Source organism: Cnephaeus nilssonii (genome assembly GCF_951640355.1).
Source record: "Cnephaeus nilssonii genome assembly, chromosome: 1".
Lineage (NCBI taxonomy): Eukaryota > Metazoa > Chordata > Mammalia > Chiroptera > Vespertilionidae > Cnephaeus > Cnephaeus nilssonii.
In genome coordinates, this window is record NC_137072.1 from 18897892 (window position 1) to 18923225 (window position 25334).

The following is a 25334-nucleotide window of genomic DNA, read 5'->3' on the forward strand; positions in this document are numbered from 1 at the left end:
AGGGATAAAAATGTATATAATATATAAAATACATTATGTAATTATATAATATATGTCAATCATTCATAATATAATGTTTTACATATATTCAGATCATTCAGCATATTTGTTTTAAATCTAATTCTATTTGAGGTGCCAGTAGGGATGTACCTTAGATCCTGCCTCTATTCAAGGTTTTAATGTTGTATAGGTGCATGAACAATAGACTTCTAGATATGAAACAATTAGAAAAAAATACAATGGAAGTTCCAAACTAGGTATTGGGTACCAACCCAAGGTTGCATCATTGCATAACTCCACGAGGCATCATTCACATTGCATTCCACGGAAATGGTGCCTACTGGAATTGTACTCTGGGGCACCTTTAACATAGGTAATGTGTTTTCTTTGTGAAATATAAAGCAAACGTTATTCTTTTGGTAGTTACTAAGCGTTTTTTCCTCCAGTCTCCTCTAATGTTGCAAGGTGGGTGAGTCATTCTCCATTTCCTTTCTCCATGCCATAAAGTGAGCATGCTATCAGCAAATGCCATCACAGCCTCTGTGGTGATAAAATAACAACATCCATGACCTTTGACTTTGTAGCTTACACCTTAATCATTTTTGTGACACAGAGGAGTAACAATGTGCTATTGATGATGTAATTATCAGAAATATGTTTTGAACACTCTCTTTGTCAAACTTGAACAAAGCTGCTTTATCTGCAGGCTTCTGTCTCCCAAGCTCTTCTCCACATTTTCCTGCGTCATCTAATATGGACAGTACATCATGCATTTTTCTAAAAGGAACAAAAATGCTCAGAAATAGTTATGATTTAACATATCTTTTCATTCCTTCTTTCAGAATTGAGTGGCTGGCTAAGGATATTATTGAAGATGTAGGATGCTGTGACCTTATGACCCTGTGTGTGCTTAAAGGTGGTTGCAAGTTTTGTGCGGATCTTACAGAGCACCTTAAGAACATCAGTCGAAGTTCAGATAGATACGTCTCTACAAAGGCTGATTTCATCAGACTAAAAAGTTACAAGGTAAGTTATTTGTTCTATTGTCACTATATGACCTTTCGAGTGAACAACTTTATGGAATAAAAGAACTAATAATGTTATGAAAATTAAGATTGCAATTCTTTTAAATTTGCAAGCTACTGTAACCTATAGTTCAAATAGTATTCTTTAGGGTGGGGTGGGACTCCTGCCACCTATTTTAACCTATATGAAAGATGCTTCATGAATGATTCATGTTTCTTCTGTGGTTATAAAGTTGAGTGGTTATTTCCTGGTGTCCAGCTTAACAAGTGAGTGTGTTAAGAATACGTGTTAAGAAAGTCCAGTGAGCTCTGCCCTGGTTGTTACTATTGTCCCTGGAGACTTGTGTGAGAGTGTTCAGCCCAGAGAGGAGAGTGTTAGTACTTGAACGATTGCAGTCATGGCCTTGATGTAGAGAAGGGAAGGCTGTGGGATCAGTGAGTTACTATGTACGATGAGACAAGACCAGGGGGCCTCTTCACTAGTCTATGCTGGGCTCTCTTAGCCACCACTGAACAGAATTGAGGGGCTTATTCTCCAGAGATGTCATCCCCTTAGCCTTCACCTCTTCTCTCTATGATGCTACCTTTTATGATGCTTTTCCATTCAATACAAGTCATTAAAACTGCCTTACTTTTGGGTGAGGAACTATTGGAGTCGCAACCATGAGAGTATTCATAGTGATTAAACGAGCTTGCACATTTTAATTCACTCTTTGAATTGGTTTTCTACTGCTATATGACAAAATCGCCATGAACCTAGTGCAGTGATGGCGAACCTATGACACGCATGTCAGCACTGACATGCGTAGCCATTTCTGGTGACACGCGGCCGCATGCCGAGGATGAAACATTTGCAAAATAATGTTTTTTCCTCAAAGTGACACACTACCCGAGTTATGCTCAGTTTTTTGGCGAAGTTTGACACACCAAGCTCAAAAGGTTGCCCATCACTGACCTAGTGGCTTAAAGCAACACTTATCATGTTATTATTAGAAGTCTGGGCATTGGTTCTCTGCTCAGTCTTTCCAAAGGAAATTAAGGTGTTATTCGGGGCTTTGATCTCATCTGAGGTTTGGGGTCCTTTTCCAAGATCACTGGTTTTTGGCATAATTCAGATGCTGTTTCCCCCTGACTCTTGGCTAGAGACCCCTCAGCTTCTAGAGGTCTTTACCTCTCCATAAGCAGTGCACCGCATTGCAGGAGACCCTCCTTTAAAGGCTAATCTGATTAGGGCAGGTTCACCCAGGATAAACTTCCTTTTGATGAACTCCAAGTCAATTGACTAGTCCCCTAATCATGGTAGTGAATTTCCATGATATTTACAAGTCTCACCCACACTCAAGTGGAAGAGATTATACTGGGTGTGTACTGCAGGGGACCCGAATGGGGTGGGCGCATTTTAGAGTTCTGCCTACCACTCTCTGTGTCTCAGTTGCCTCAGCTATAGAGCAGCTGGAAAATTATTTCTATTTCTTAAGATACTCTGTATTTTCTTGATGACTTCTCAGGCCAGGATGAAGCCGTCTTTTGCAAGCAACTTAACCCTAATTCATTAAGTGTCATCTTTTTTGAAAACGTTTTCTCTCTTTGAGTTCCTTCCATCCTGGATTAGTAGCTGTGCTTCTTTCTTATATATTTTTTTTCTCATTTACTTGGCTCTGATCCTTATTATATCTTTTTCCAAGCAAACAACTTTCTAAAAATCTTTTTAAAAATTAAAGTCAGGCTTATTGAGGTATAATTTTCATGCAAGAAAAGCCATCTCTTTTAGCTTATAGTTCTGAGTTTTGTTTTGTTTTGTTTTTTAAATTCTTTATTGTTGAAAGTATCACTTATGTCTCTTTTCCCCCATCGACCTCTCCCAGTTTGACAATAGCATGGTGTCATGTAAATTACCACAATCAAGATACAGAATAGTTTCTCACCACACAAAAAAATATACCCTTGTGTTCTTTGAAGTCAACCCCTTCCCTAACTCCCAGACCCTGGCAACCACTGATATGTTTTCTGTCCCTAGAGTTTTGCTCTTTTAAGACTGTCATATAATGTAATTATATGCCATGTAGCCTTAGAAAATCTAAATCTTGGCAGAAGTCATTTGAGATTCATTCATAGTTACCTGTCCCAGTAGTTCACTCCTTATTGTCAAGTGGGATTTTATTATACAGATACTAGAGGCCCAGTGCACAAAAATCGTTCCTGCACCCTCTCGCAGTCTGGCAGCCCTTGGGGGATGTCCAACTGACGTCAGTTGGACATCTTTAGCGCTGCTGTGGAGGTGGGAGAGGCTCCCACCACTGCTGCTGCGCTCGCCAGTGGTGAGCCCTGCTTCTGATTGAGCGGCACTCCCCCTGTGGGAGCACTCCTGCATTGAGCGTCTGCCCCCTGGTGGTCAGTGCGCGTCATAGCGACCAGCCATTCAGCAATTCGGTCGATTTGCATATTAGCCTTTTATTATATAGGATGGATACCATAGCTTTTAAATCCAGTCATCAGCTAAAGTATATTTAGTTTATTTTCTTTTCAGGATCATTATGAATAAAGCAGCTATAAATTTTCACACACAGGTTTTTGTGTGCACTTATGTCTTAGATTCTCTTGAGATTGCTAGGTCATACAGTTAGTGTATAAAGAAATTGCCAAACGCTTTTCAGAGATTGAATAATTTTGTATTCCCACCTGCAGTATATGAGATTTCCAGTTCTTCACATTTTCAGCAGCACTTGGTATGGCCAGTTTTTCTTTATTTTCTTTTATCTTACCCATTCCAATATGTGATGGTTCCTCATTTGACTTCACATGGTGATTTACATGACCTCATACGATTTGTAGTGATTTATATAACCTCATCCTATTTGCCTATTTGATATTCATATAGCTCCTTTAATGAAGTGTTTATTCAAATATCTTGCTCATTTTAAAATTTGGGTTTCTTTCTTATTGTTGAATTTTGAGAGTTCTTCAATACATACATATATATATATATATATATATATATATATATATATATATATATGTATGTATTTGCCACAGATCCTTAATTAGATAAAGGAATATATTTTTAAATTATTTTGAATAATTTTTCCAGGCAGTGGACAGATTTTTAATTTTTCTAACAGGGCTTTTTATTCAAAGATCATACTTTAAACTTTTTTATAAACTCCCATTACCAGTTATCGATTTTTTCTCTTGTGGATCATGCTTTTTTGTACCTAAGTAACTTTTGCCTAATTCAAAGATGTTCTCTGTTGTTTTTGAGAAGCTTCATACTCTTAGATTTAAATCTATATGTATGGTTCATATTATGTTAATTAGTATGATACAGGTCAAAGTTCTTATTTCTTTTTTTACAAGTGAATATCCAGTTATTCCAGAATCATTTGACAATCAATTGACTGTATATATGTAAGTCTATTTCTGACCAATCTATCCAGTTCCATTCATATATGTGCTTATCCTAGATTGCTGTAGCTGTATGTCTGAAAATCAGGTAGCATATGTCCTCCCAACCTTGTTCTTTTTCATAACTATTTTAGTTATTCTGCTTCTTTGCCTTTCCATATAAAATTTCAAATCATGTTGTTCATTTCTACAAAATAACCTGTTATTTGTATCTACAGATTAATTTGGAGAGAATTAAAATCTTAACACTATTTAGTTTTCCAATCCATGGACAGGGTATAGTTTCCAACTTATTAAAGTCTTATTTAATATCAGTTGTTTTCTAGTTTTCCAGACTCAGATCTCAGACATATTTCTTAAGCTTACAACTAAATACCTAATGTTTTTGCTCCTATTATATTTGGTAAGTTTTTCTTTGAATTTTAATTCCCCAGTGTTTATTACTAGTATATTAGAAATACTATTGATTTTGCATATTAAAAATTGACTTTTCAAAACTCTTATTAGTTCTAATAGGTTCTTTTTATATATTCTTTTGAATTTTATATAAAGACAATAATTTCTCTTCTCTGAATAGAGTTGGTTTTATTTTTCTTTTCCAATTTTTTAAATTTATTTTTTATTGAATTTTTGGGATAACATTGGTTAATAAGATTATATGAGTTTCAGGTATACAATTCTACAATACATCATCTATATATTGTATTGTGTTCACCACCCAAAGTCAAGTCACCTCTGTCACCATTCATCCCCACTTTATCTTCTTCTAACTTCCCCTACCCCCTCTTCCCTCTGGTAATCACTATACTGTTGTCTGTGTCCATGAGTCTTTCTTTTTTTCTTTTCTCAATTCCTTCACCCTTCTCACTCGGCCCCTAACCCCTACCCCTCTGACAGCTGTCATTCTGTTCTCTGTATCCATGAGTCTGTCTCCTCCACTTTGTTACTTTATTTTGTTCATTAGATTCCACATATAAGTGAAACCATATGGTGCTTGTCTTTCTCTGACTGGTTTATCACTCAGCATAATACTCTCCAGGTTCATCCATGCTGTCACAAAAGGTAAGAGTTCCTTCTTTTTTATGTCTGGTAGTATTCCATTGTGTAAATATACCACAGCTTTTTTATTCACTTATCTATTGATGGGCATTTGGGCTGCTTCCAAATCTTGGCTGTTGTAAATAACACTGCAATGAACATAAGGGTACATGTATCTTTCCAATCAGTGTTTTCAGTTTCTTCAGATATATTCCCAGAAGTGGAATTGCTGGGTATTAAAACAGATACATTTTTAATTTTTTGAGGTAACTCCATACTGCTTTCCACAGTGGCTGCACCAATTTGCATTCACACCAACAGTGCACTAGGGTTTCCTTTTCTCTGCATCGTTGAAAACACTTGTTTGTTGATTTATTGATGATAGCCATTCTGACAAGTGTGAGGTGATAGCTCTTTGTGGTTTTAATTTACATTTTCCTGATTAGTGATGGTTTGTACCATATTGTTTTGATTACGATGGCTTTGTAGTATAGTTTGACATCAGGTAGCATGATTCCTCCAACTTTGTTCTTCTTTCTCAAGATTGCTGTGGCTATTCAGGGTCTTTTGTGGTTCCACATAAATTTTTGAAGTATTTGTTTAGTTCTCTGAAATACACCATTGGTATCTTGATAACAATGGTGTTGAATCTATAGATTGCTTTGGATAGTATGGACATTTTAATGATGTTAATTCTTTCTATCCATGAACATGGTATATGCTTCCATTATTTGTATCTTCTTCAACTTCTTTCCTCAGTGTCTTATAATTTTCCAAGCACATATCTTTTACATCCTTGGTTAAATTTACTTCTAGGTTTTTTTTGAAGAAATTTTAAATGGGATTGCATTCTTAGTTTTCCTTTCTGATAGTTTATTATTGTTGTATAAAATGCAATTGATTTCTGGATATTTAGTTTGTATCCTGCTACTTTACTGAATTCATTTATCACCTCCAGTAGTTTTTTTGTGGAGTCTTTAGGATACTCTATATACAATATCATATTATCTGCAAATAATGACAGTTTTACTTCTTCCTTTCCAATTTGAATGCCTTTTATATCTTCTTCTTGTCTGATTGCTGTGGCTAGAACTTCCAGTACTATGTTGAATAAGAAGGGTGAAAGTGTCGTACATCCCTGTCTTATTCTCAATCTTAAGGGGAAGATTGCTTTTAGTTTTGCCCATTGAGTATGATGTTGGCTGTCGGTTTGCCATATATGGCCTTTATTATGTTGAGGTATATTCCCTCTATTCCCACTATGCTGAGAGGTGTTTTTTTTTTTTATTATAAATGGGTGCTAGATTTTATCAAATGCTTTTTCTGCATCTATTAATATGTTCATGTGGTTTTTATCCTTCATTTTGTGTTTGTGGTTTATCACATTTATTGATTTTCAGATGTTGTACCAACCTTGCATTCCTAGAATAAATCCCACTTGGTCATGGTGATGATCTTTTTAATGTATTGCTGGATGTGGTTTGCTAATATTTTCTTAATAATTTTAGCATCTAGACATAGGGAGAAACCAAGATGGCGGCATAGGTTAAACACCTAACCTACAGCCTGGCACAACAATTTCAAAAATACAACTAAAAGTCAAAACGGACATCATCCAGAACCACAGGAAAGCTGGCTGACTGAAATGCCCACAACTAGAAGGAAAGAGAAAACCACAAGGAAAATCAGAGAAGCCTGATTGTTGCCTACCACAACAATTTTGAGACTACGACGGGAGAGCAGAGCAGACACCATCCAGAACCACCGGAGGGCTGACTGAGCAGATGCTCTACAACTAGAATAAAAGAGAGGGGTACGCGGGATGAAGCTGATGCCGGTGACCCAAAGACCACACTTTAAGAACTACGGCTCAGGCGACACAATGGCGGCCTGGAACGTGCTCGGCGCAGTTCCCCCAGTGGTCTCCGGCTGAGGGGAAGGCTCCACTCGCTGCCGAGCACGGACAGACGAGCCCCTGGGAGACATGGGGTGGGAGACTCCGCGCTTGCTGACCTCCGAGTCCTTCAAGAATCTCAACGCCCCGGAAGCGGCCAGGTGCGCACGCTCGGTGACCGGCCACCGCTGCAGACCCAAGGGCCGACGCAGCCACCCCGGACCAGCCCACCGCCGCGCACCGGGCACACCGGAGCTTCGCCGAGCCCGCCACCCAACGAGTTCTGCGGTGGCTGCCCTGGAGCTCTGAGAAAATGGCCGAAGGAATTGCTGAGAGGGAATTGACCAACAGGAATTGGGATCAAGAAGATGAAACCCCGCTGGGTCCCGGATCCGGGTGAAGCCGCGCGCCCCTGGGTCCGAGTGAGGCTCGGAACTGGGTCAGGGTGAGGCTGGGTCCCGGGGCCGGGTGAGGCCACATGCCCCTGGATCCGGGTAAGGCCGCATGCCCATGGGTCCCGGGTCCGGGTGGGGCCTCGCACACTTGGGTCCGGGTGAGGCCACGTGCCCCAGGGTCTGGGAGAGGCCACGCGCCCCTGGGTCCGGGTGAAGCTGTATCCCAGGTCCGGGTGAGGCCGTATGCCCCTAGATCCGGGAGAGGCTGTGTCCCAGGTCCGGGTGAGGCCTCGCACACTTGGGTCCGGGTGAGGCCATGCGCCCCAGGGTCTGGGAGAGGCCACATGCCCCTGGGTCCAGGTGAAGCTGAATCCTGGGTCTGGGCGAGGCCGTGTGCCCCTGGATCCGGGTGAGGCTGGGTCCCAGGTCCAGGCGAGGCCGTGGGCCCCTGGATCTGGGTGAGGCCACGTGACCCTGGGTCTGGGAGAGGCCACATGCCCCTGGGTCCGGGGGAAGCTAGATCCCGGGTTCGTGCGAGGCCGTGTGCCCCTGGATCCGGGTGAGGCTGGGTCCCGGGCCCGGGTGAGGCCACGCGCCCCTGGGTCCGGGTAAGGCCACGCATCCCTGGGTCCGGGTGAAGCTGGATCCCGGGTCCGGGTGAAGCTGGATCCCGGGTCCGGGTGAGGCCGTGTGCCCCTGGATCCAGGTGAGGCTGGGTCCCGGGTCCGGGCGAGGCTGTGGGCCCCTGGATCCGGGTGAGGCCACGCGACCCTGGGTCCGGGTGAGGCCATGCGCCCCTGGGTCCGGGTGAAGCTAGATCCCGGGTCTGGGTGAGGCCGTGTGCCCCTGGATCCGGGTGAGGCTTGGTCCCGGGTCAGGGTGAGGCCATGGGCCCCTGGATCCGGGTGAAGCCGTGCCCCTGGGTCCGGCCGAGACCAAACCAGAGGGAGTCGGACCTGCATTACCACCATTTGTCCACCATCCAGAGCTGAGGGGTCAGTGCTGACATGTACTCATAAGGAACTGGTGGACATTGACATTGGGTCTCAAGAGAACTGTTGGTCCAGAAAGAAACTCACTACAGACTGATTCATTTGCCTGTCAGCATAACTATTATTGCTCGTCTCACATTCAATTCTTATAAGTATATCTCTAGTGACACATAATTTCGCTCATCTAGGGGAAATGATGAACAAGACTGATGAACAAGAACACAACCAGAAACAAGGAGGCATCGATCGGACTATCGGGCCTCAGAGGGAGGATAGGGGAGGGTGGGAGGAGCGGGGAGAGATCAACCAAAGGTCTTGTGTGCATGTATATGAGCTTAACCAATGGTTAAGTTCAACAGGGGGTTGGGGCATCCGTGGGGAGGGGTGTGGGATGGGAATGGGGGGATGAGGACAAATATGTGACACCTTAATCAATAAAGAAATTAAAAAAAATAATAATAATAATTTTAGCATCTATGTTCATCAGGGATATTGACCTATAATTTTATTTCTTTGTCATGTTTTTATCTGGTTTTGTAATTAGGATAATGCTAGCCTCATAAAATGAGCTTGGGAGTCTTCCCGCCTCTTGAATTTTTGGAATAGTTTGAGAAGGATAGGTATTAGTTCTTCTTTGGATGTTTGGTAAAATTCACCTGTGAAGCCATCAGGTCCAGGACTTTTATTAGTTGGAGTTTTGGGGGTGTTTTGTTGTTGTTGTTGTTATTACTGCTTCAGTTTCTCTAGTTGTAATCTGTCTATTCAGATTCTCTGATTTTTCCTGATTTTATTTTGGAAGATTGTATATTTCTAGGAATTTATCCATTTCTTCAGATTGTCCAATTTCTTGGCATATATTTGTTCATAATATTTTCTTTTTATATATTTTTTTTCATTGATTTTTTTTTACAGAGAGGAAGGGAGAGGGATAGAGAGTTAGAAACATCGATGAGAGAGAAACATCAATCAGCTACCTCCTGCACACCTCCTACTGGGGATGTGCCCGCAACCAAGGTACATGCACTTGACTGAAATCAAACCTAGGACCCTTCAGTCTGCAGGCCAATGCTTTATCCACTGAGCCAAACTGTATTCAATTGCCCTTTAAGCTAAGGTGACCAGATTTTAACATTGGTAAAGCGGGACACCATTGACGGGGGGGGAGGGGGGGGAAGGGGGAGGGAGGGTCTTTTTTTAAAAATATATATATTTTATTGATTTTTTACAGAGAGGAAGAGAGAGGGATAGAGAGTTAGAAACATCAATGAGAGAGAAACATCGATCAGCTGCCTCTTGCACACCCCCTACTGGGAATGTGTCCGCAACCAAGGTACATGCCCTTGACCGGAATCGAACCTGGGACCCTTGAGTCCGCAGGCCGACGCTCTATCCACTGAGCCAAACCGGTTTCAGCCGGGGGGGGGGGGGGGGGGGGTTCTTGATTAAAAATTTGGTCTATATTGTAATTGCTTTTGTATTTTTAATAAAAGGAAATTCACTTCATAGATCATCGTTGAATTTGCATCCTCTTTTCTTACTCATTATGTTAAAAATCTAAAAAAAATAATTTAAAATTATATTATAAATTATTATATACATAATGCTTAAAAACACAGTAAGTAGGTACATAATTACATGAACATATTTTATTGTTAGTTTATAAATTAAATTAATTTGATTGTTATAAAGTAACTATATTTTAAAAATTATTTTAATCCTATATTTCTTTCTAAATAATAACAATACTAACTTGTATTATTTTTCCTCTGAACTTGCCGTAACGTAAGTCGTAAGTGTCACTTTCAAGGCCGGCGCTAGACTTTTTGCCACCACTATAAAATATAAAGAATACGAGTACTGTCTGCTAAATTCAAGAAAATGTATGTATTTATGAAATAAATAAATAAATTACTTACCTAAATTATCTGAATAGCTGATTTGTAATGACATCACTTGTTTAACTAGCTTACTAGCACGCAGTACGATGTGCATCATCTGAGAGACAGTTACAAAATGTTTTCGTCGTTGCCAATCCCAAAAAATGCCATTGTTCATTAAGTCCAAACAATGGTGGTCGAATTCTAACAACTGATCAACAATGCGAACTTTGATAAGCAGTTCTCGATAATCAGTTCTCAGCAATTTTTTGTTATTATTAAAGTTTAACTTTATAAAATTAACAAAAATAATATAAAACTCATATCCTGGCTAAATAGCCACATGGCCGCCGGAAACCGTATATTCCCTTCCCGTTCTCCCGCCGTTCCCTAGCTTGTCGTGCATTCTTTCCAAAAATCGGGACTTTTTTAAAACGCCGAGGGACGCGGGACAAATTGTTAAAAATCGGGACTGTCCCGCCAAAAGCGGGACGTCTGGTCACCTTACTTTAAGCTCTCCACTTTAGTGTGTTTTGAGAAAGCTCTATCAGGAAAGGGGTGGGAGGCCTTTTGGAATATCTATTCTAAGGGGCTTTGGAGCAGAGAGCCACGAGGGTTTGAGACGTTGGTGGGGAGTAGGTGTCAGCATGTGACTTTTCAGCCAACTTTTTGTATGTGGATGTATTATTTGCCAACTTTTTTCTCTTTATTTCCTTTTAAATGTCACCACAAATTAAAGGTTTATTATTATATACAATGCAATGTGAGGATAAAGTGCAATTCAGGGGGACAGTACTCAGGTTTCTTTGTTTTCTACCAATTTTGCTGTGAGCAAAGGAAAGTATTCATCAAATTTGGAGGCTTTCAAAACTGAAGAGGAATTTTATTTTAAGCAGGCTGCAATGGCCTTAGATCCTCCCCCCTACTGTTTGAACATGCACTGCTTTGTATTAATTAATATTTCCTGCATGTTGGCAGCACCGAGAGAACGCTTCTGGAAATAAAATACAATCCAAAATGTGGCTGCAGTAGACTGAGGCTTGCCATGCTGGGGATGTGGGCCCCTAGGGAAGCTGGCATCTTCATTAAAAAGGCTCATTAGAGCTAAGGGCTGGCCACAAACCTAACCCCTGGAGGGAAGAGAAAAGCTAACACACTTTCTCTCATTCCCACAGTTCAGAACAAAGGGTCCAAGTCAGTCCTCAATGACTGTGCTCCCGAGGAATGGGGACAGGATAGATGAGCCAGACCCAGCATCCTTAGTGCCAGTGAGTAGTTTTCACTTAGCCCTATGACAGGCCTCTCACTGAACTTCTTCTATATCGTAAAGGGCCTCCTTTTTTGAGAGAGGAAGTCCACCGTTAGCAGAATACCAGCTTGGGCATAGGATGAGGAAAAGGACTCCAATTTAAATCTTTGGAAAGGGGCAGGTGGAAAAGAGAGGTCCCCTGTTGTTTGGGGTGCTGGATAGGTCCAAGGCAAGTATATATTTGTTATATGTATATAAAATATCTATGCATTTTATTAATGTACATTTTTGTACTCACATTTTGTTGTCTATAAAGGTGCTTATTGAAGGGTTTGTCTTTATGAAAAGCAAGCACTGAGAAGGCAAGTAAGAGAATAATGCAGAAGTAATTATTAAATTATAGAGGCAATCAGATTTTCAGAGACCACTTGGAGGCAGAGCTGTGCTTAACTCAGTAATTGCCATGAGCTAGGCTTGAGTTTGGGGTAAGGAACATGGCCCAGCCTGGAGAGAGGCACATTGAGGAATGCACTGTGTGGCGGGTGTAGCAGGTACCTGAGAGATGGGATGAAACACCACAGCCTTTAGAGCTCCCAAAACTAGGCTGGTAGTATCAGCAAGCTTGTGTTCTACTATTGGTTCAACTGCTAATAAAATATAATATTCACTGAGTGCTTATGTGTTATGGCCAACTATTATCTTATATGCTCTTCATGTATCAACTCATTATACTCTCCCAAGACTCCTATGAAGTTGGTGCTACTAATACCCCTTTTCACAGGTGAGGACATACAGGCCAGAGAGGTTAGTTGGAGCCTCAAGAACACATGGCCGGGAAGTGGAGGTCAGTCACACGCCCAAACTGGAGCTTGTAACCACAACACCACGGCTGCCTGTTGGAGCTATGGGTGAGAAAATGGACCTCAATGCTTAGGAGGTGGACAAGCAGGAGGAGGGAGCTTCATAATTGTTTAGGAGCGCTGGGTGAGTTTTCAGGAAGGGGCGGGGGCATAGAAGACAGGACAAGGCATAAACCAGCACACACGAAAGGCTGTGGATCTTGAAAACAAGGCAGAATGCCAAAGCCAACAGGAGAGGCAAATACAGTCATGAGGCATTCGGCTCCATTGCCTGCCCAACAGCCAGTTCCGAGTTCCAGTCCCATCTAACATTGGGCTTGTTCTGAGAGATTCACTGAGATGGAGCTAGGAGATGAGGTGGGGGCTGGGGTCAAGTGACTTTGCTAGAAGGCTGCAGAACCTAGAAGTAGGCAGGACCTGCCCAGCAGAAAGTGTGTGTAGAGGAGTACTGATTCCATCAAATGCCTCAGGGTTTCAGTTGTACCTCATGTCCCTGCTTGTCCCATTTATCTTTCCGTGCGTGCTCTGGACCCCTGGAACTGAAGCATGCTGCCTATATATAGTAAGAATGCTCTTAGTCATTTTTCTTTATTTGTACCTGTCCTTTTCCAAAAGGATATAATGTGGTGTTTTATTAATTGTGTCCATATAATTTCTAATTTTCAGCACAAAAATAACTGCAGGCAGCAAAAATCCTTGCCCTTACTTCACATTAGTCTATTTTTAATCAACATTTTGTAACTGATATAGAATATAAAACCTAGCATCAGGGCCATAAAACACGTGGACTTTATATGCTAAGGAATTACCAGGAAATCATTTGGATTTGGAGAGGAAAAAATAGTAGGATGTAATAAAATGACTTGGGGAAAGTATTTATGGGAAATTAATCTTTTATGATGGTCATTGTGCTATAATACAGTTCAAATTTAATGTTTGTGTTCTTATTTTAGATTATAGAATGGGTTATTTTATGGCGTGAGTTTTTCATTGTTAAATGTAATATGACTGTTAACAACAGGTAATGTCAATATATATTAAAATGTTTGAGACTCATAACTTTCAAGGACAAGAATTATTTAACTTTCTGTTTATTAATTTGGTATTCATTTGGAAGAAATTTTGAAAATCTTTCTTTTTTTATTTGCCTAGTGTTATTTTATCCGCAAGAACAGAAATGGAATCCAAACAGACATTGAAAAATTAGAGAATAGTACCAGGAAAACAGGATGACTCTTGGTGAGAAAAAGGACACAATAATACATAAAGGGCCCCAAAGCTCACACCACAAGAGAAATGACTGGACAGAAACGCCTCAGGAAAAGGCTGGGCCGTCACAGTAGACCTGTAATCTGATGAATCAGCAATGCCTTTGCAAAACATGTTCATCTAGTACAAGACTGGGAAGTACTGGGAGGCGTGTGACATGTAGAAGCCCGGAATTACTTTTTCCTCTCTCCTAAGTCCCTGCTGAAAGTACTGACATAAACTTTGGTGTCCTACTAACCTCTGCATGTTGTTTTCATTGTAGACACTCGTCAAATGAGGAAAGGCACTGAATTGGAAGGGACACGCAGAAGCTGCTCCAGCTAGAATTCTGGGATGGGAGCACTTCTGACGTCCCTCAGGGCCTGTGTTTAAGAGAGCTAAGAGGTGAAATGTATTATGTTATCTCTCCTCCTCCTATTAAGATAATTTTTAAGGTAGAAATAAGTTTTTCCCTTATTCTGCTGCTTTCTGAGCCAAAGTCACTCAGGAAGATACTAATTATGCCTCTGTTGTTCAGTTCTTTAAATTACTTTTAACTTTTGTTGAATTGTAGGAAGGGAAATACTTAACTATGAAAGAAACATATCCTAGCTTTATTTCTTTATTTAAAGCAAAATGAATGAGTATATTTTCATTTGAAAACCATTATATAATTCAGTTTGTTTCTTTTATTGGATAAATTTAAACACATTTCAAATTGATTGATGATTTTTCTGCCAGCCTCATTGTTAGGCTAATATCTACATACAGAACATATATACTAGAATAAATTATCCCTAATATTGCTTGCATACATTCTTAAATTAAGATCTCTTTTTACTCTAATAGTACTATGCTTGTTTTTTAGTTACATTAGATTTATTCATATAATATATGATTTATAATATGAATGAATAATAGTATTCATTTATCAATTACATTGTGAAAATACTTTTTTAAGTGTTTTGCAAATACCAATGCCAACTACAGCCTGCTGAGTTAGGTAACTATAATTACCCCCATTTTACCTATAAGAAGAGTGAGCCATAGATATTTTAAAGAGATGTTCCAAGATTATAGAACGGGTTCAGACTGGGGCTGAGATGCGAAAACGAGGCAGCCTAGGTCGACAGCATGAAGGCCTGACAGAGTCTCCACAATGCCTCCCAGAAGAAGGGCCTTATCACTGCAGTTCACTTGGGCAGGGAGCTCATTTTTCTGCGCTTTCCCTTCTTCTTTTGTAAAATGACGAATCAGCTTTCAAAATCAGTAGGGTCCCTGACATACTTGAATTTATATAACCTTTAAAATTCCGGAATGTCTATATAAAAATGACAGATTGATAGCACATATTTGATTTGCATTCTCCACTAAAATGATATTTCATATATATGTGTGAAACCTCCAATGGCAAACTGAACAGGAGAGGAAATAACAGGGCCAGAGGCGTGGAGGTGAGCAGGATCCCAGTGCCTGCCTGCAGTCAGGGACACCAAGGGCAAGTGAAGCAGGGCCTTGAGAGACACAGCAGATAGTGGGCTGATGTCTGGACAGGCCATTGGACTTCTGCCCCCTGACCCCACCTCCTTTGTTTGAAGATAGCTGACTGTTCTCCCCTCTCAGCTAGCCCTCATTCCCCTCTTCCACTGTGGCAGGAAACTGAAGATTTATTTTCAGAAAAATTTAACCTAAGAGGTGCCAAAAGTGTGGATACCAAGTACAGCAGAGGCCTGGGAGAACTGAGTGAAACTTCCTGTATAAGCTTCTGGGAGCATCACCCCTTCCTTAGCAGCCCAGGCTAATCCCACCCATGAGGTTTGAGAGTGAATGTTCTTCTTTGAAGAAACTGAATGGTCCTGAAGAAAAGACCTCCACATATGATTGCCTTTGGGAGTGCCCCACTGAAAAGGGCATCACTCCCAGGGAATCCTCTAGCAAATCCGTCTGTCATCACTCTCTGCCCTCAGTGGACACATAATTCGTTCCAATCAGCTTTCTGCCTTTTAAATAGAAAAGGACAACCAAGAAAGACAGTCTCTCACATGGATGAGATAGACCACACAAAACAGAACAAAATAAAAACAAAAACCATATAAAGTGAACGCCAAGAAAATAGAGATAAAGCAAGGAGCAGAAGAAAACTAATGTTAAACGTAAGAGACAAAATAAGATATTATATCTCTAAAGCAAGAGTAAGACTCTATAACAAAAAAAAAAATAAGTAAGAGGAGAAGGAAATTTCTTGAAGTCAAAAATATGTGCACTGTCTGAGATGCTCTTGCCTGCTTATTTAACAACCATCTCTACTCCTGACCATAGCTTTTCTGCCTCCCATTGCAGAGGCTGCTGATGCCAACAACTCAATTTCCCAGCCTCCCTTGTACTTAAGATCTGGGCATTTGACACAGTACAGGGAAGCCTACTGTGCTATCTTCCCAGAGGGAATGGGAAGAAATCTCTCTTATTTTAGCAAGATGTTTTGTTGTAAAATTACCTGTGGAACTGTGGCAATTTGGGGACCATGAGAAGGCAAATATGAGGACTCAGCTAATTCCTGAGGATGTCAGAGAGGAAAAGGGATAGAGCCTGGTCCTCACTGGCACCACTGAGCTCAGGAGCTTACTCTAATCTATGGGGCAATGGGGAGATGTGAATATATAGCAGTCAGACCATAAAGAAAGGTTGAAAGTTTAGGTGGAGACATGAAGACTTATCAGGAAATAGGAGATGATGATATCGGGGGTTCTATGAGCACAAATTGCCATCGTGCAGTCATTCCAACAGTTATACTATGGGTCAGGCTCTGATCTAGGTGCTAGTGAGACAGCAGTGAACAAAACAAATTCCTTGCCATTCTGGAGCTTACATTCTAGATAACACAGACAGGAATTTTAAAATAAAACAAAAACAAGAAATATGAAATGTGTCGAATGATGAAAAATAGTGTAGAGAAAAATAAAGTTAGGTCAAAGAGGTAAGGTAGGCTAAAAGGGGTTGTAAGTACAGTGGTCAGTGGTCAGGGAAGATGCTATCTAATTGGGAGTTGTTTGAAGCTGAGATTTGAAAGTGACAGAGGAGAAAACCATGGAGACAAGGGAAGTAAGTTCCAGGCAGAGGAAACAGTAAGTACAGTGGCCTTTAAGTGAGAATGTGTCTGGTACACCTGAAGATAATAAGCAAAGCAGGCCAGGGAAGAGTAAATGAGGGGAGATTAACAGCAGATATAGTCAGAGCAGTAATAGAAAATGGAACCATGTTAAACCTGGAAGGCAATTGTGTGGACTTTGCCTTTTACTCTGAAGAAGTGGGAAGACTTTGTTGGGCTTTGTACAGAGTGACACGATCTTACTGAAGTTTTAAAAAACAAGTCTGTCTGCTGTGTTGAGAATGGAATGAACGGGGTAAAGGTTGCAGGAGGGTCATTTGGAAGGTCATAGCTATAATCGCAGCAGGAGATAATAGCTTGAGCCAGGACGGTTACAGAGCAGGTGGTGAGAAGTATTTGGATTCTGTATGTGTATTAGAGCAAAGCCAGAACCATTAGCCAGATTTGCTAATACATTTGATGTCAAGAATGACTCCAAGGCTTTGAGCCTGAGCAAAAAAGTAGGATCTGAGTTGCCATTTACTGAAATGAGGAAGAGTGCGAAAAGAGGAGGTCTGGAAGGGGAAACCAGAGTGTATATTTAACTTTATAAGAAACTTTATAAGTTTGGTTTTGCAGTATCTTTCCTCTTGAACATCCAAGATGAGCAGGCAGTTGCATAGACCAATCTGGAGTTCAAGGAAGAGGTTAAGGATGGAGATATTACAGCAGGTCCTCAAATAACATCACTTTGTTATGAGATTAAAAAAAAAAAAGGAACCTATTTCTGGCCAGAGCCACTGTCTGTGTGGAGTTTCCAAGTTCTCTCCATGTCTGTGTGGGTTTTCTCTGTGTTCTCCATTTCCTCCCACATCCCAGAGATATGCAGTTAGGTGAATTGTCGTGTATAAATTATCCCAGTCTGAGTGAGCGTGTGTGTGTGTGTGTGTGTGTGTGTGTGTGTGTGTGTGTGTGTCCTGTGATGGAAGGGTGTCCTGTCCAGAGTTAGGGCAGCACCCTGAGCTGCCAGGATAGATTCTGGCCACCTGTGACCTGAATGGGAATAAGAGGATTGGAAAATAATTAGCTTACTTGTTTTTATTAATCTTTCTTAAATGTATGTAGAACTCACATTTATTTCAGTGTTTAATATTAGAAGTGTTTAGGGTTTTTATTTAGAAGTTTGGTGATGATTTTTTGCGGCAAAAATAATGCCGTGGGAATTTAACTATTGCTTATATCAATTAGTCTATGGTAAAACTGGTATACATAATTTTGCTTAAAATTGCCATTTCCAAGAACCTATCAAGGATGTTAAGTGATAGAAAGTGGAGTGCAACATTGAAAATGACTCCTTGCTGGGAATGCAGACTGGTGCAGCCAGTATTGAGTTACCTCAAAAAATTAAAAATTGAACTGCCTTATGACCCAATGATTCCACTTCTGGGAATTTATCTGAAAAACAAAACAAAACAAAACAAAACAAAAACCACCAAAGCACTAATTCAAAAGAATGTATGCTGCTCTACATTCATTGCAGCATTATTTACAATTGCCAAGCTTTGGAAATAGCCCAAGTGCCCATCAGTAGATGAGTGCTACATTTTCACAAAGGAATACTACTCAGCCATAAAAAAGAAGGAAATCTTACCTTTTGCAACAGCATGGGTGGACCTGGAGAATATTATGCTAAGAGAAATAAGCCAGCCAGAGAAAGACAAATACCATATGATTTTACTTATATCTGGAATTTAAGCTAACAAAACAAAACAAAAAAAAATGAAACATACTCATAGCTGTCAGAGGGGAGAGAGTAGAGGTACTGGATGAAAAAGGTGAAGGGATTAAGCAAAATAAATAAATAACATCTAAGAGACAGACAACAATATGATCATTACCAGAGGGAAATAGGGGTGGGAGAGGCAGGAGAGGGTAAAAGGGAGATAAATGATGATGGAAAGAGACATGACTTGGGGTAGGGAACACACAATACAATATACACAATGTATTATAGAATTGTACACCTGAAACCTATATAATTTTATTAACCAATGAAACCCCAATAAATTTAATAAAGAAAATGACTCCTTGCCCAGGAGGTGTGTTCAATTCTAACAGTGCCTATGGAAGCCAAATGTGGGAAGGGATCATTAAAAGGAAAATGAGACGCTCTGGTTTTACCATTTCAGTTGAATGGGTATGTTCTTTGCAGCTGGCATTTATTTGGAAGCATGATAAAGGAAGCTCTGTGATCCATTTCCCTGTCCAAGTTTCAGAGGTCTTTGAAAAGGCAACATAATAAAAAAAAATTGGAAGCCAAAAGCACAAACTTTACACCAGGTACAAATTCCAACATTATATACTAAGTTTGATACCAAGTAAATGAACCATTTTGAATCTTAATGTTTTCCTCTGTAAAATAAGGCTAAGCATGCCTATCACATAAGAAGATTTTATGAGTCATAAATTAGATGACATATGGAAGGCCCCTAATACAGAACTATGTAAATAGATGATCAATAAATACACTGAGTGGCCAGATTATTATGATCTCTGAACGCATAATAATCCGGCCACTCAGTGTATATCCTATATAATAAAAGGCTAATATGCAAATTGTCCCCTCGACCAGGAGTTTGACCAGCAGGCAGGCCGACCAACTGCCCATGTCCCCTCCCCCTTGGCCAGGCTGGCCGGACCCCACCCATGCACGAATTCATGCACCGGGCCTCTACTGAGGCCCAGTGCACAAAATTTGTGCATGGGGGGGGGGGTGTCCTCTCAGCCCAGCCTGCACCCTCTCCAATCCGGGACCCCTCGGGGGATGTCTGACTGCTGGTTTAGGCCCGATCCCAAGATTGGGCCTAAACCGGCAGTTGGACATCCTTCTCATAATCTGGGACCACTGGCTCCTAACTGCTCACCTGCCTGCCAGCCTGACCGCCTCTAACTGCCTCTGCCTGACGACCTGATCGCCCCTAACAGCCCCCCCTGCTGGCCTGGTTGCCCCCAACTGCCCCCCCCCCCCACTGCTGGCCTGGTTGCCCCTAACTGCCCCCCCAGCCATCCTGGTCGCCCCACGCAGCCTGCTGTTCAGTCGTTTGGTCGTCCCTCGCTAACCCCCCTGCTGGCCTGGTCGCCCCACACAGCCTGCTATTCAGTCATCCATCTGGTCATTTAGGTTGTGACAGCCCCTGGCTTTTTATATATTAGGATATACACTGAGTGGCCAGATTATTATGCGTTCAGAGATCATAATTGGCCACACAGTGTATAACTACTACTATTATCATTATTATTAGATCCTTGTTAGGCCTGAGGTAGAGGCCACTCACTGTGATGTGGCAAAGATGAAATATTTCTTGACAAGAACAAAATTCTTGAAAGGCATTTATTATGGCCTCGACCTTATAAGAAGCAGAGCAGGGCTCAAGACCTTTTTCCTTGATATATTCCAAAACAAATTTCACTGAATTCTCTTCAACTCTGCTCTTAAACCAGATCATAGCATGTGTAAGGTTAAGATAATACCACCCCCCTCAGATGCTGAATGCAGAGAAGAGAACACCTTGCTGCCTAAGAATGCTGCCAGGACAAGAAGTTCACCTTGATGAGGCACTGCATGGCCCTCAGCTCCTCTCATCCTGTGTTTTTGTTCCAACCCTTATGTATTTTTACTTTAGAACACTATGTATACAAGGGTGTTGGTTTTGTTCTCACTGGCTCACAAAATAGAAAGCAGATAGCAAATGCCTAAGGAATAATTTTTGGAAAGCACACCATGACTTCCTTTTTATTTTCACAGTAACTCAGACCACTATTTCCATTGGAATATTTCTAATGGAAATAGTCACATTCTTCACACTTGAATAAATTATTTGGAAATTTGGCAAGTGGGTTCTATGTCCTAAAACAATGTTTACTTGTAGCTATTATGAACTTTATTTTCTTATTTGAATATATAATTTTGAGTCCCGGGTCTGTGATTTATTTTTTCTAGCTGACCTGACTATGAAACTTTAGGCATGAAGCACTTTAGCCAAGAGATTCATAGGCCAATGTTAATTTTGGATTTCGTTATGTATTACAGTTTTTGGTCATTCAATTTATCAACATGAAAAAAAATTCCAACAAAATGGATATTCCCATAAGTCAAGTAATTGCCCCAGAGGGAAAATAAAATTGTATTAACTCCCAAATTTAAAAAATCTCCTGACCCTATTTTAAAATAACCATGGAAATACTCTTGCTTCACGTGCGACTCAAAGGTTGGTTTGTGCATCTCAAATGCACAGTTGCTATGTTTCCTGACCCTCACTTATCTGCATTGTACTTACTGTATTAGAGGTAAGTAGAGTCTGAAAATTGCTTTAAAAACATTGCCCTCGTGGCCTTACCCTTATTAGCATCTAACTATAATCTGAATGAAAACACATCCTAAGAGGGGCATTGAAAATAATTTAGAGTCAGTTCTGCCAGAAATAATAGTTCCTAAACCCTCAAAGTAGATGTATTAGCCTGTCTTGAATCTAACCTCTCTTTGTTATGAAGATTGTACCAGAATTTTACTTAACCAATTCTCTGAGCATAAAGAATTGTCAGTTTGGGCCTGAAATATGTTACCGTATTTGGAGACATGAGAATAAGCATGTCAATGATACCACCCAACAGAGAACTTTATTACCATTAAAAACTGCATAATGAATGGTCTCATAAACCTAACATGTACACATGATTTATTTAAAGGGTCAAGCAAAAAGGAACAGTAAGACAGCATTACATCCCCATCTCTTTGCTAATCTACTTTTGAACCAATAAAAGGAAGCCAACCATAGTGTTACCCTTTTTCAGCTTAGAGTTTACCTGGTGGCTCTGCCATGGAAGCTGAGCAGCCCTAGAAAAGTTAGTGTTTTCTCCATAAAGTGGCTGAAATTTAATACCAAATGGTATTAGAACTCATAGATGCCATACTTGAAATGTTTATATTTGATTTAGTAAAAATATTTTATTATACTGCATTATCAAATCTGAGTCCAAAATATGTAAATGGCATTTTCTCTGTTTTTACTATTACTGTCTATAGTTTTTTATTTAGTAAAAGGAAGTCTTTTGAAGATTTTGAGTAGAAAAGTGACATCTGATTTATGGTTTAAGAGGATCGCTTAGGATGCTGTGTTTGGAACAGAATGGAGGGCAAAGGCAGAACTGTGGAGACCAGTTCAGAGGTCACTGCAGTAACTCCAGTGAGAGGGGATGGAGCAGTGTGGCAGGTGTGGAGGTGTTGAGGCGTGTCAGATTCTGAGTTCATTTTAAGGTAGAATCAGAGAATCAGGAGGAAAGTGTGAATGGAAACAGAATGAGAGTTGGGACTTAGCCACCAATTCAAAGAAAATCTTTGTAAAAACACATACATATACTAAAGATCTTATATTTAGGCATAAAGAATTCTTATAACCCATTAATAAGTTATTCATAATAACTCAAACTAGAAACGATCCAAATGTCTATGAAATGGTGAAGGGATAATCAAACTGGGATACATCCATGAGAATACTACTCAACAATAAAAATGAATAAATTACTTATAAGGAATAATACAACAACATGGATGAATTTCAAATGCATTATGCTAAGTAAGAGCCAAGCTCAAAAAAGTACATACTATATAATTCCACATAACTGAAATTCTAGAAAAAAAACAAAGCTATCATAACAGAAAACAGATCAATGTTTGTTAGAGGCTGTAGGCAGAGGGGAAGGTGTTAGAAGTATTCTATATCATGATTGTAGAGATGGATACATGACTGTATATATTTGTCAAAATTCATTGAACTATCAGTTCAAAATATCTGTAATAATAAAAGCGTAAAATGCTAATTAGACCAGACTTCCTTCCAGACAACCTTCTGGATGAAGCTGTGATGGCAGGGGCCGAGGCAGAGGTGGCAGCCGCTGCAGTGGGGGCCGAGCCCCTTGCATGAATTTCGTGCATCGAGCCTCTAGTGTATATATAAATTAAAACTCAAAAGAGCTGAGTGTTTGAAAAGTAGTTTTAAATATTACTGCTTTTTTTTTGAGATTAGAACATATTAATCATTTGGGATTTGAAAAATAAATGCACAGCTATACAGCGCATAAGAAATCTTGAAGAAAAAAAAACACTTAACCCTCCAGGCATATCCATAGTTCTTTATTTAGTAATTTTTAATATCTGAAAAGTCAGGTCTAATAATCTTTTTGTAAATTGTATTGAATCTTAATTGTCTCAAGTTCAGTTTTTATTTAATGGAAGCCAATGGTGATTCATTTTTTAAAGTGTTCTTTTCCAGTATTGGTCTCATAAACCTAACATGTACACATGAAGTAAATGGGATTGAATTATTTTGTAGACGTGTATTCTTGAATACAATTTTTTTTTAAAGCTGGATGTACCTATAATTACATATTCCTGAGGGGAGAAAAATGATTGTTCTCATACTGACAACCAGAAATTCTAGGTTTTTATTTAATTCACATCTACCAAGCATTAATTATGGTATTTACTGTGATCATACATTGTATTTTTATGTACATTATCTTAATCTTCCACAGCCTTTGAAATAGGTATTATACACAGAATGAGAGAAAAATCTTTGAGTTGTCAAATGACTTCCTTACTGTCCCCTAGCTTGTAACTAGTAAAACCAGAATTAAATCTTAGGTATTCTGGCTTTATGCTCTTTCCTCAACCACAGCTGCCTTATTCCCCTGGTAAGTTATGAAGATAATAGTTGTCCTTAGTTTGCTAAATCCCCAGCTCTACCATTGTTCAGCTCATTGGACAAATGTATGCATTTTATTGGAGTACTAGAGGCCCGGTGCACAAAATTCGTGCATGAGGGGCAGGGTCCCCTCAGCCCAGCCTGCACCCTCTCCAATCGGGAACGATCGGGGGATGTCCAACTGCCGGTTTAGGCCCGATTCCCCCACACACACCGGCCTGGTCGCCCCTCACTTCCCCCCTCTGCTGGCCTGGTCACCCCTCACTGCTCCCCTCCACTGGCCTGGTCGCCCCCAACTGCTCCCCCCAACCAGCCTGGTCACCCCCAACTGCCCCCCCGTCGGCCTGATCGCCCCTCACTGCCCCCCTGCCAGCCTGATTGCCCCCAACTGCCCCCCCCCACCAGCCTGGTCACCTCCAACTGCCCCCTCTGCTGGCCTGGTCACCCCTCACTGCCACCATCTGCTGGCCTGGTTGCCCCTCACTGCCCCCCTCTGCTGGCCTGGTCACCCCTCACTACTCCCCTCCACTGGCCTGGTTTCCCCCAACTGCCCCCCCTGCCAGTCTAGTTGCCCCCAACTGCCCCCCACTGGTCTGGTTGCCCCTAACTGCCCCCCTTGCCGGCCTGATCACCCCTCACTGCTCCCCTCCACTGGCCTGGTCGCCCCCAACTGCTCCCCCCCACCAGCCTGGTCACCCCCCTGCCGGCCTGATCGCCCCTCACTGCCCCCCTGCTGTCCTGGTTGCCCCAACTTCTCCCCCTGCTGGTCTGGTTGCCCCCAACTGCCCCCCAGCTGGCCCAGTTGCACCTAACTGCCCCCCTCCCACTGGCCTGGTCGTCCCTCACTAACCCCCCTGCCGGCCTGGTCGCCCCATGCAGCCTGCTGTTCAGTTGTTTGGTCACCCCTCACTAACTCCCCTGCCAGCCTGGTCGCCCCTCACAGCCTGCTGTTCAGTCATTTGGTCATCCCTCACTAACCCCCCTGCCGGCCTGGTCGCCCCACGCAGCCTGCTGTTTGGGCATCCATCCGGTTGTTTTGGTTGTGACGGTCCATGGCTTTTTATATATTAGGATGTCTGCATGGAAACCCAGCATGTTAATAAGATCTGGCCATGGGCACTGGGGAAGGCCCTTGCACTGCTAAGTTAGCCCCAGTCAGATTTCATGGAGGTACTAAGGGCTGCATGGACTTTCAGTAGGAGACAAGATAAAACTGGATAGCATTTTTTAATAATGAAGGTAAAATACAGAATGAAAGTACAGTAGGTCCTCAGGTTACATCGGAGATCCGTTCCTATAGTGCGACGTAACGCAATTTTCACTGTAAGTCGGAACCCACCCACATAAGCGCCTATGTCACTCACATGGAGCACATACACAGAAGTAATGAAGTGAAACAGTAAAAAAAAACTTTAAAAGAAAGATAAAAATTACTGACCTTTACTTGTGGTAAATAAATAATAAAAAACATAAAGCACATATGTACATACGTTGAAATAATGGAACTT

The 25334-nt window shown here is 41.1% G+C and overlaps 1 protein-coding gene across 1 annotated transcript in view; it reads left to right on the forward strand.

Annotated features, from left to right (window-relative positions):
* Positions 1-25334, forward strand: part of PRTFDC1 (phosphoribosyl transferase domain containing 1) — a gene marked incomplete at its 3' end in the record, with an annotated part of 98756 nt that overhangs the window by 13413 nt on the left and 60009 nt on the right. Inside the window, 1 exon segment of the mRNA XM_079772735.1 lies at positions 844-1026. Within this exon segment, the coding sequence (XP_079628861.1) occupies positions 844-1026 (183 nt within the window).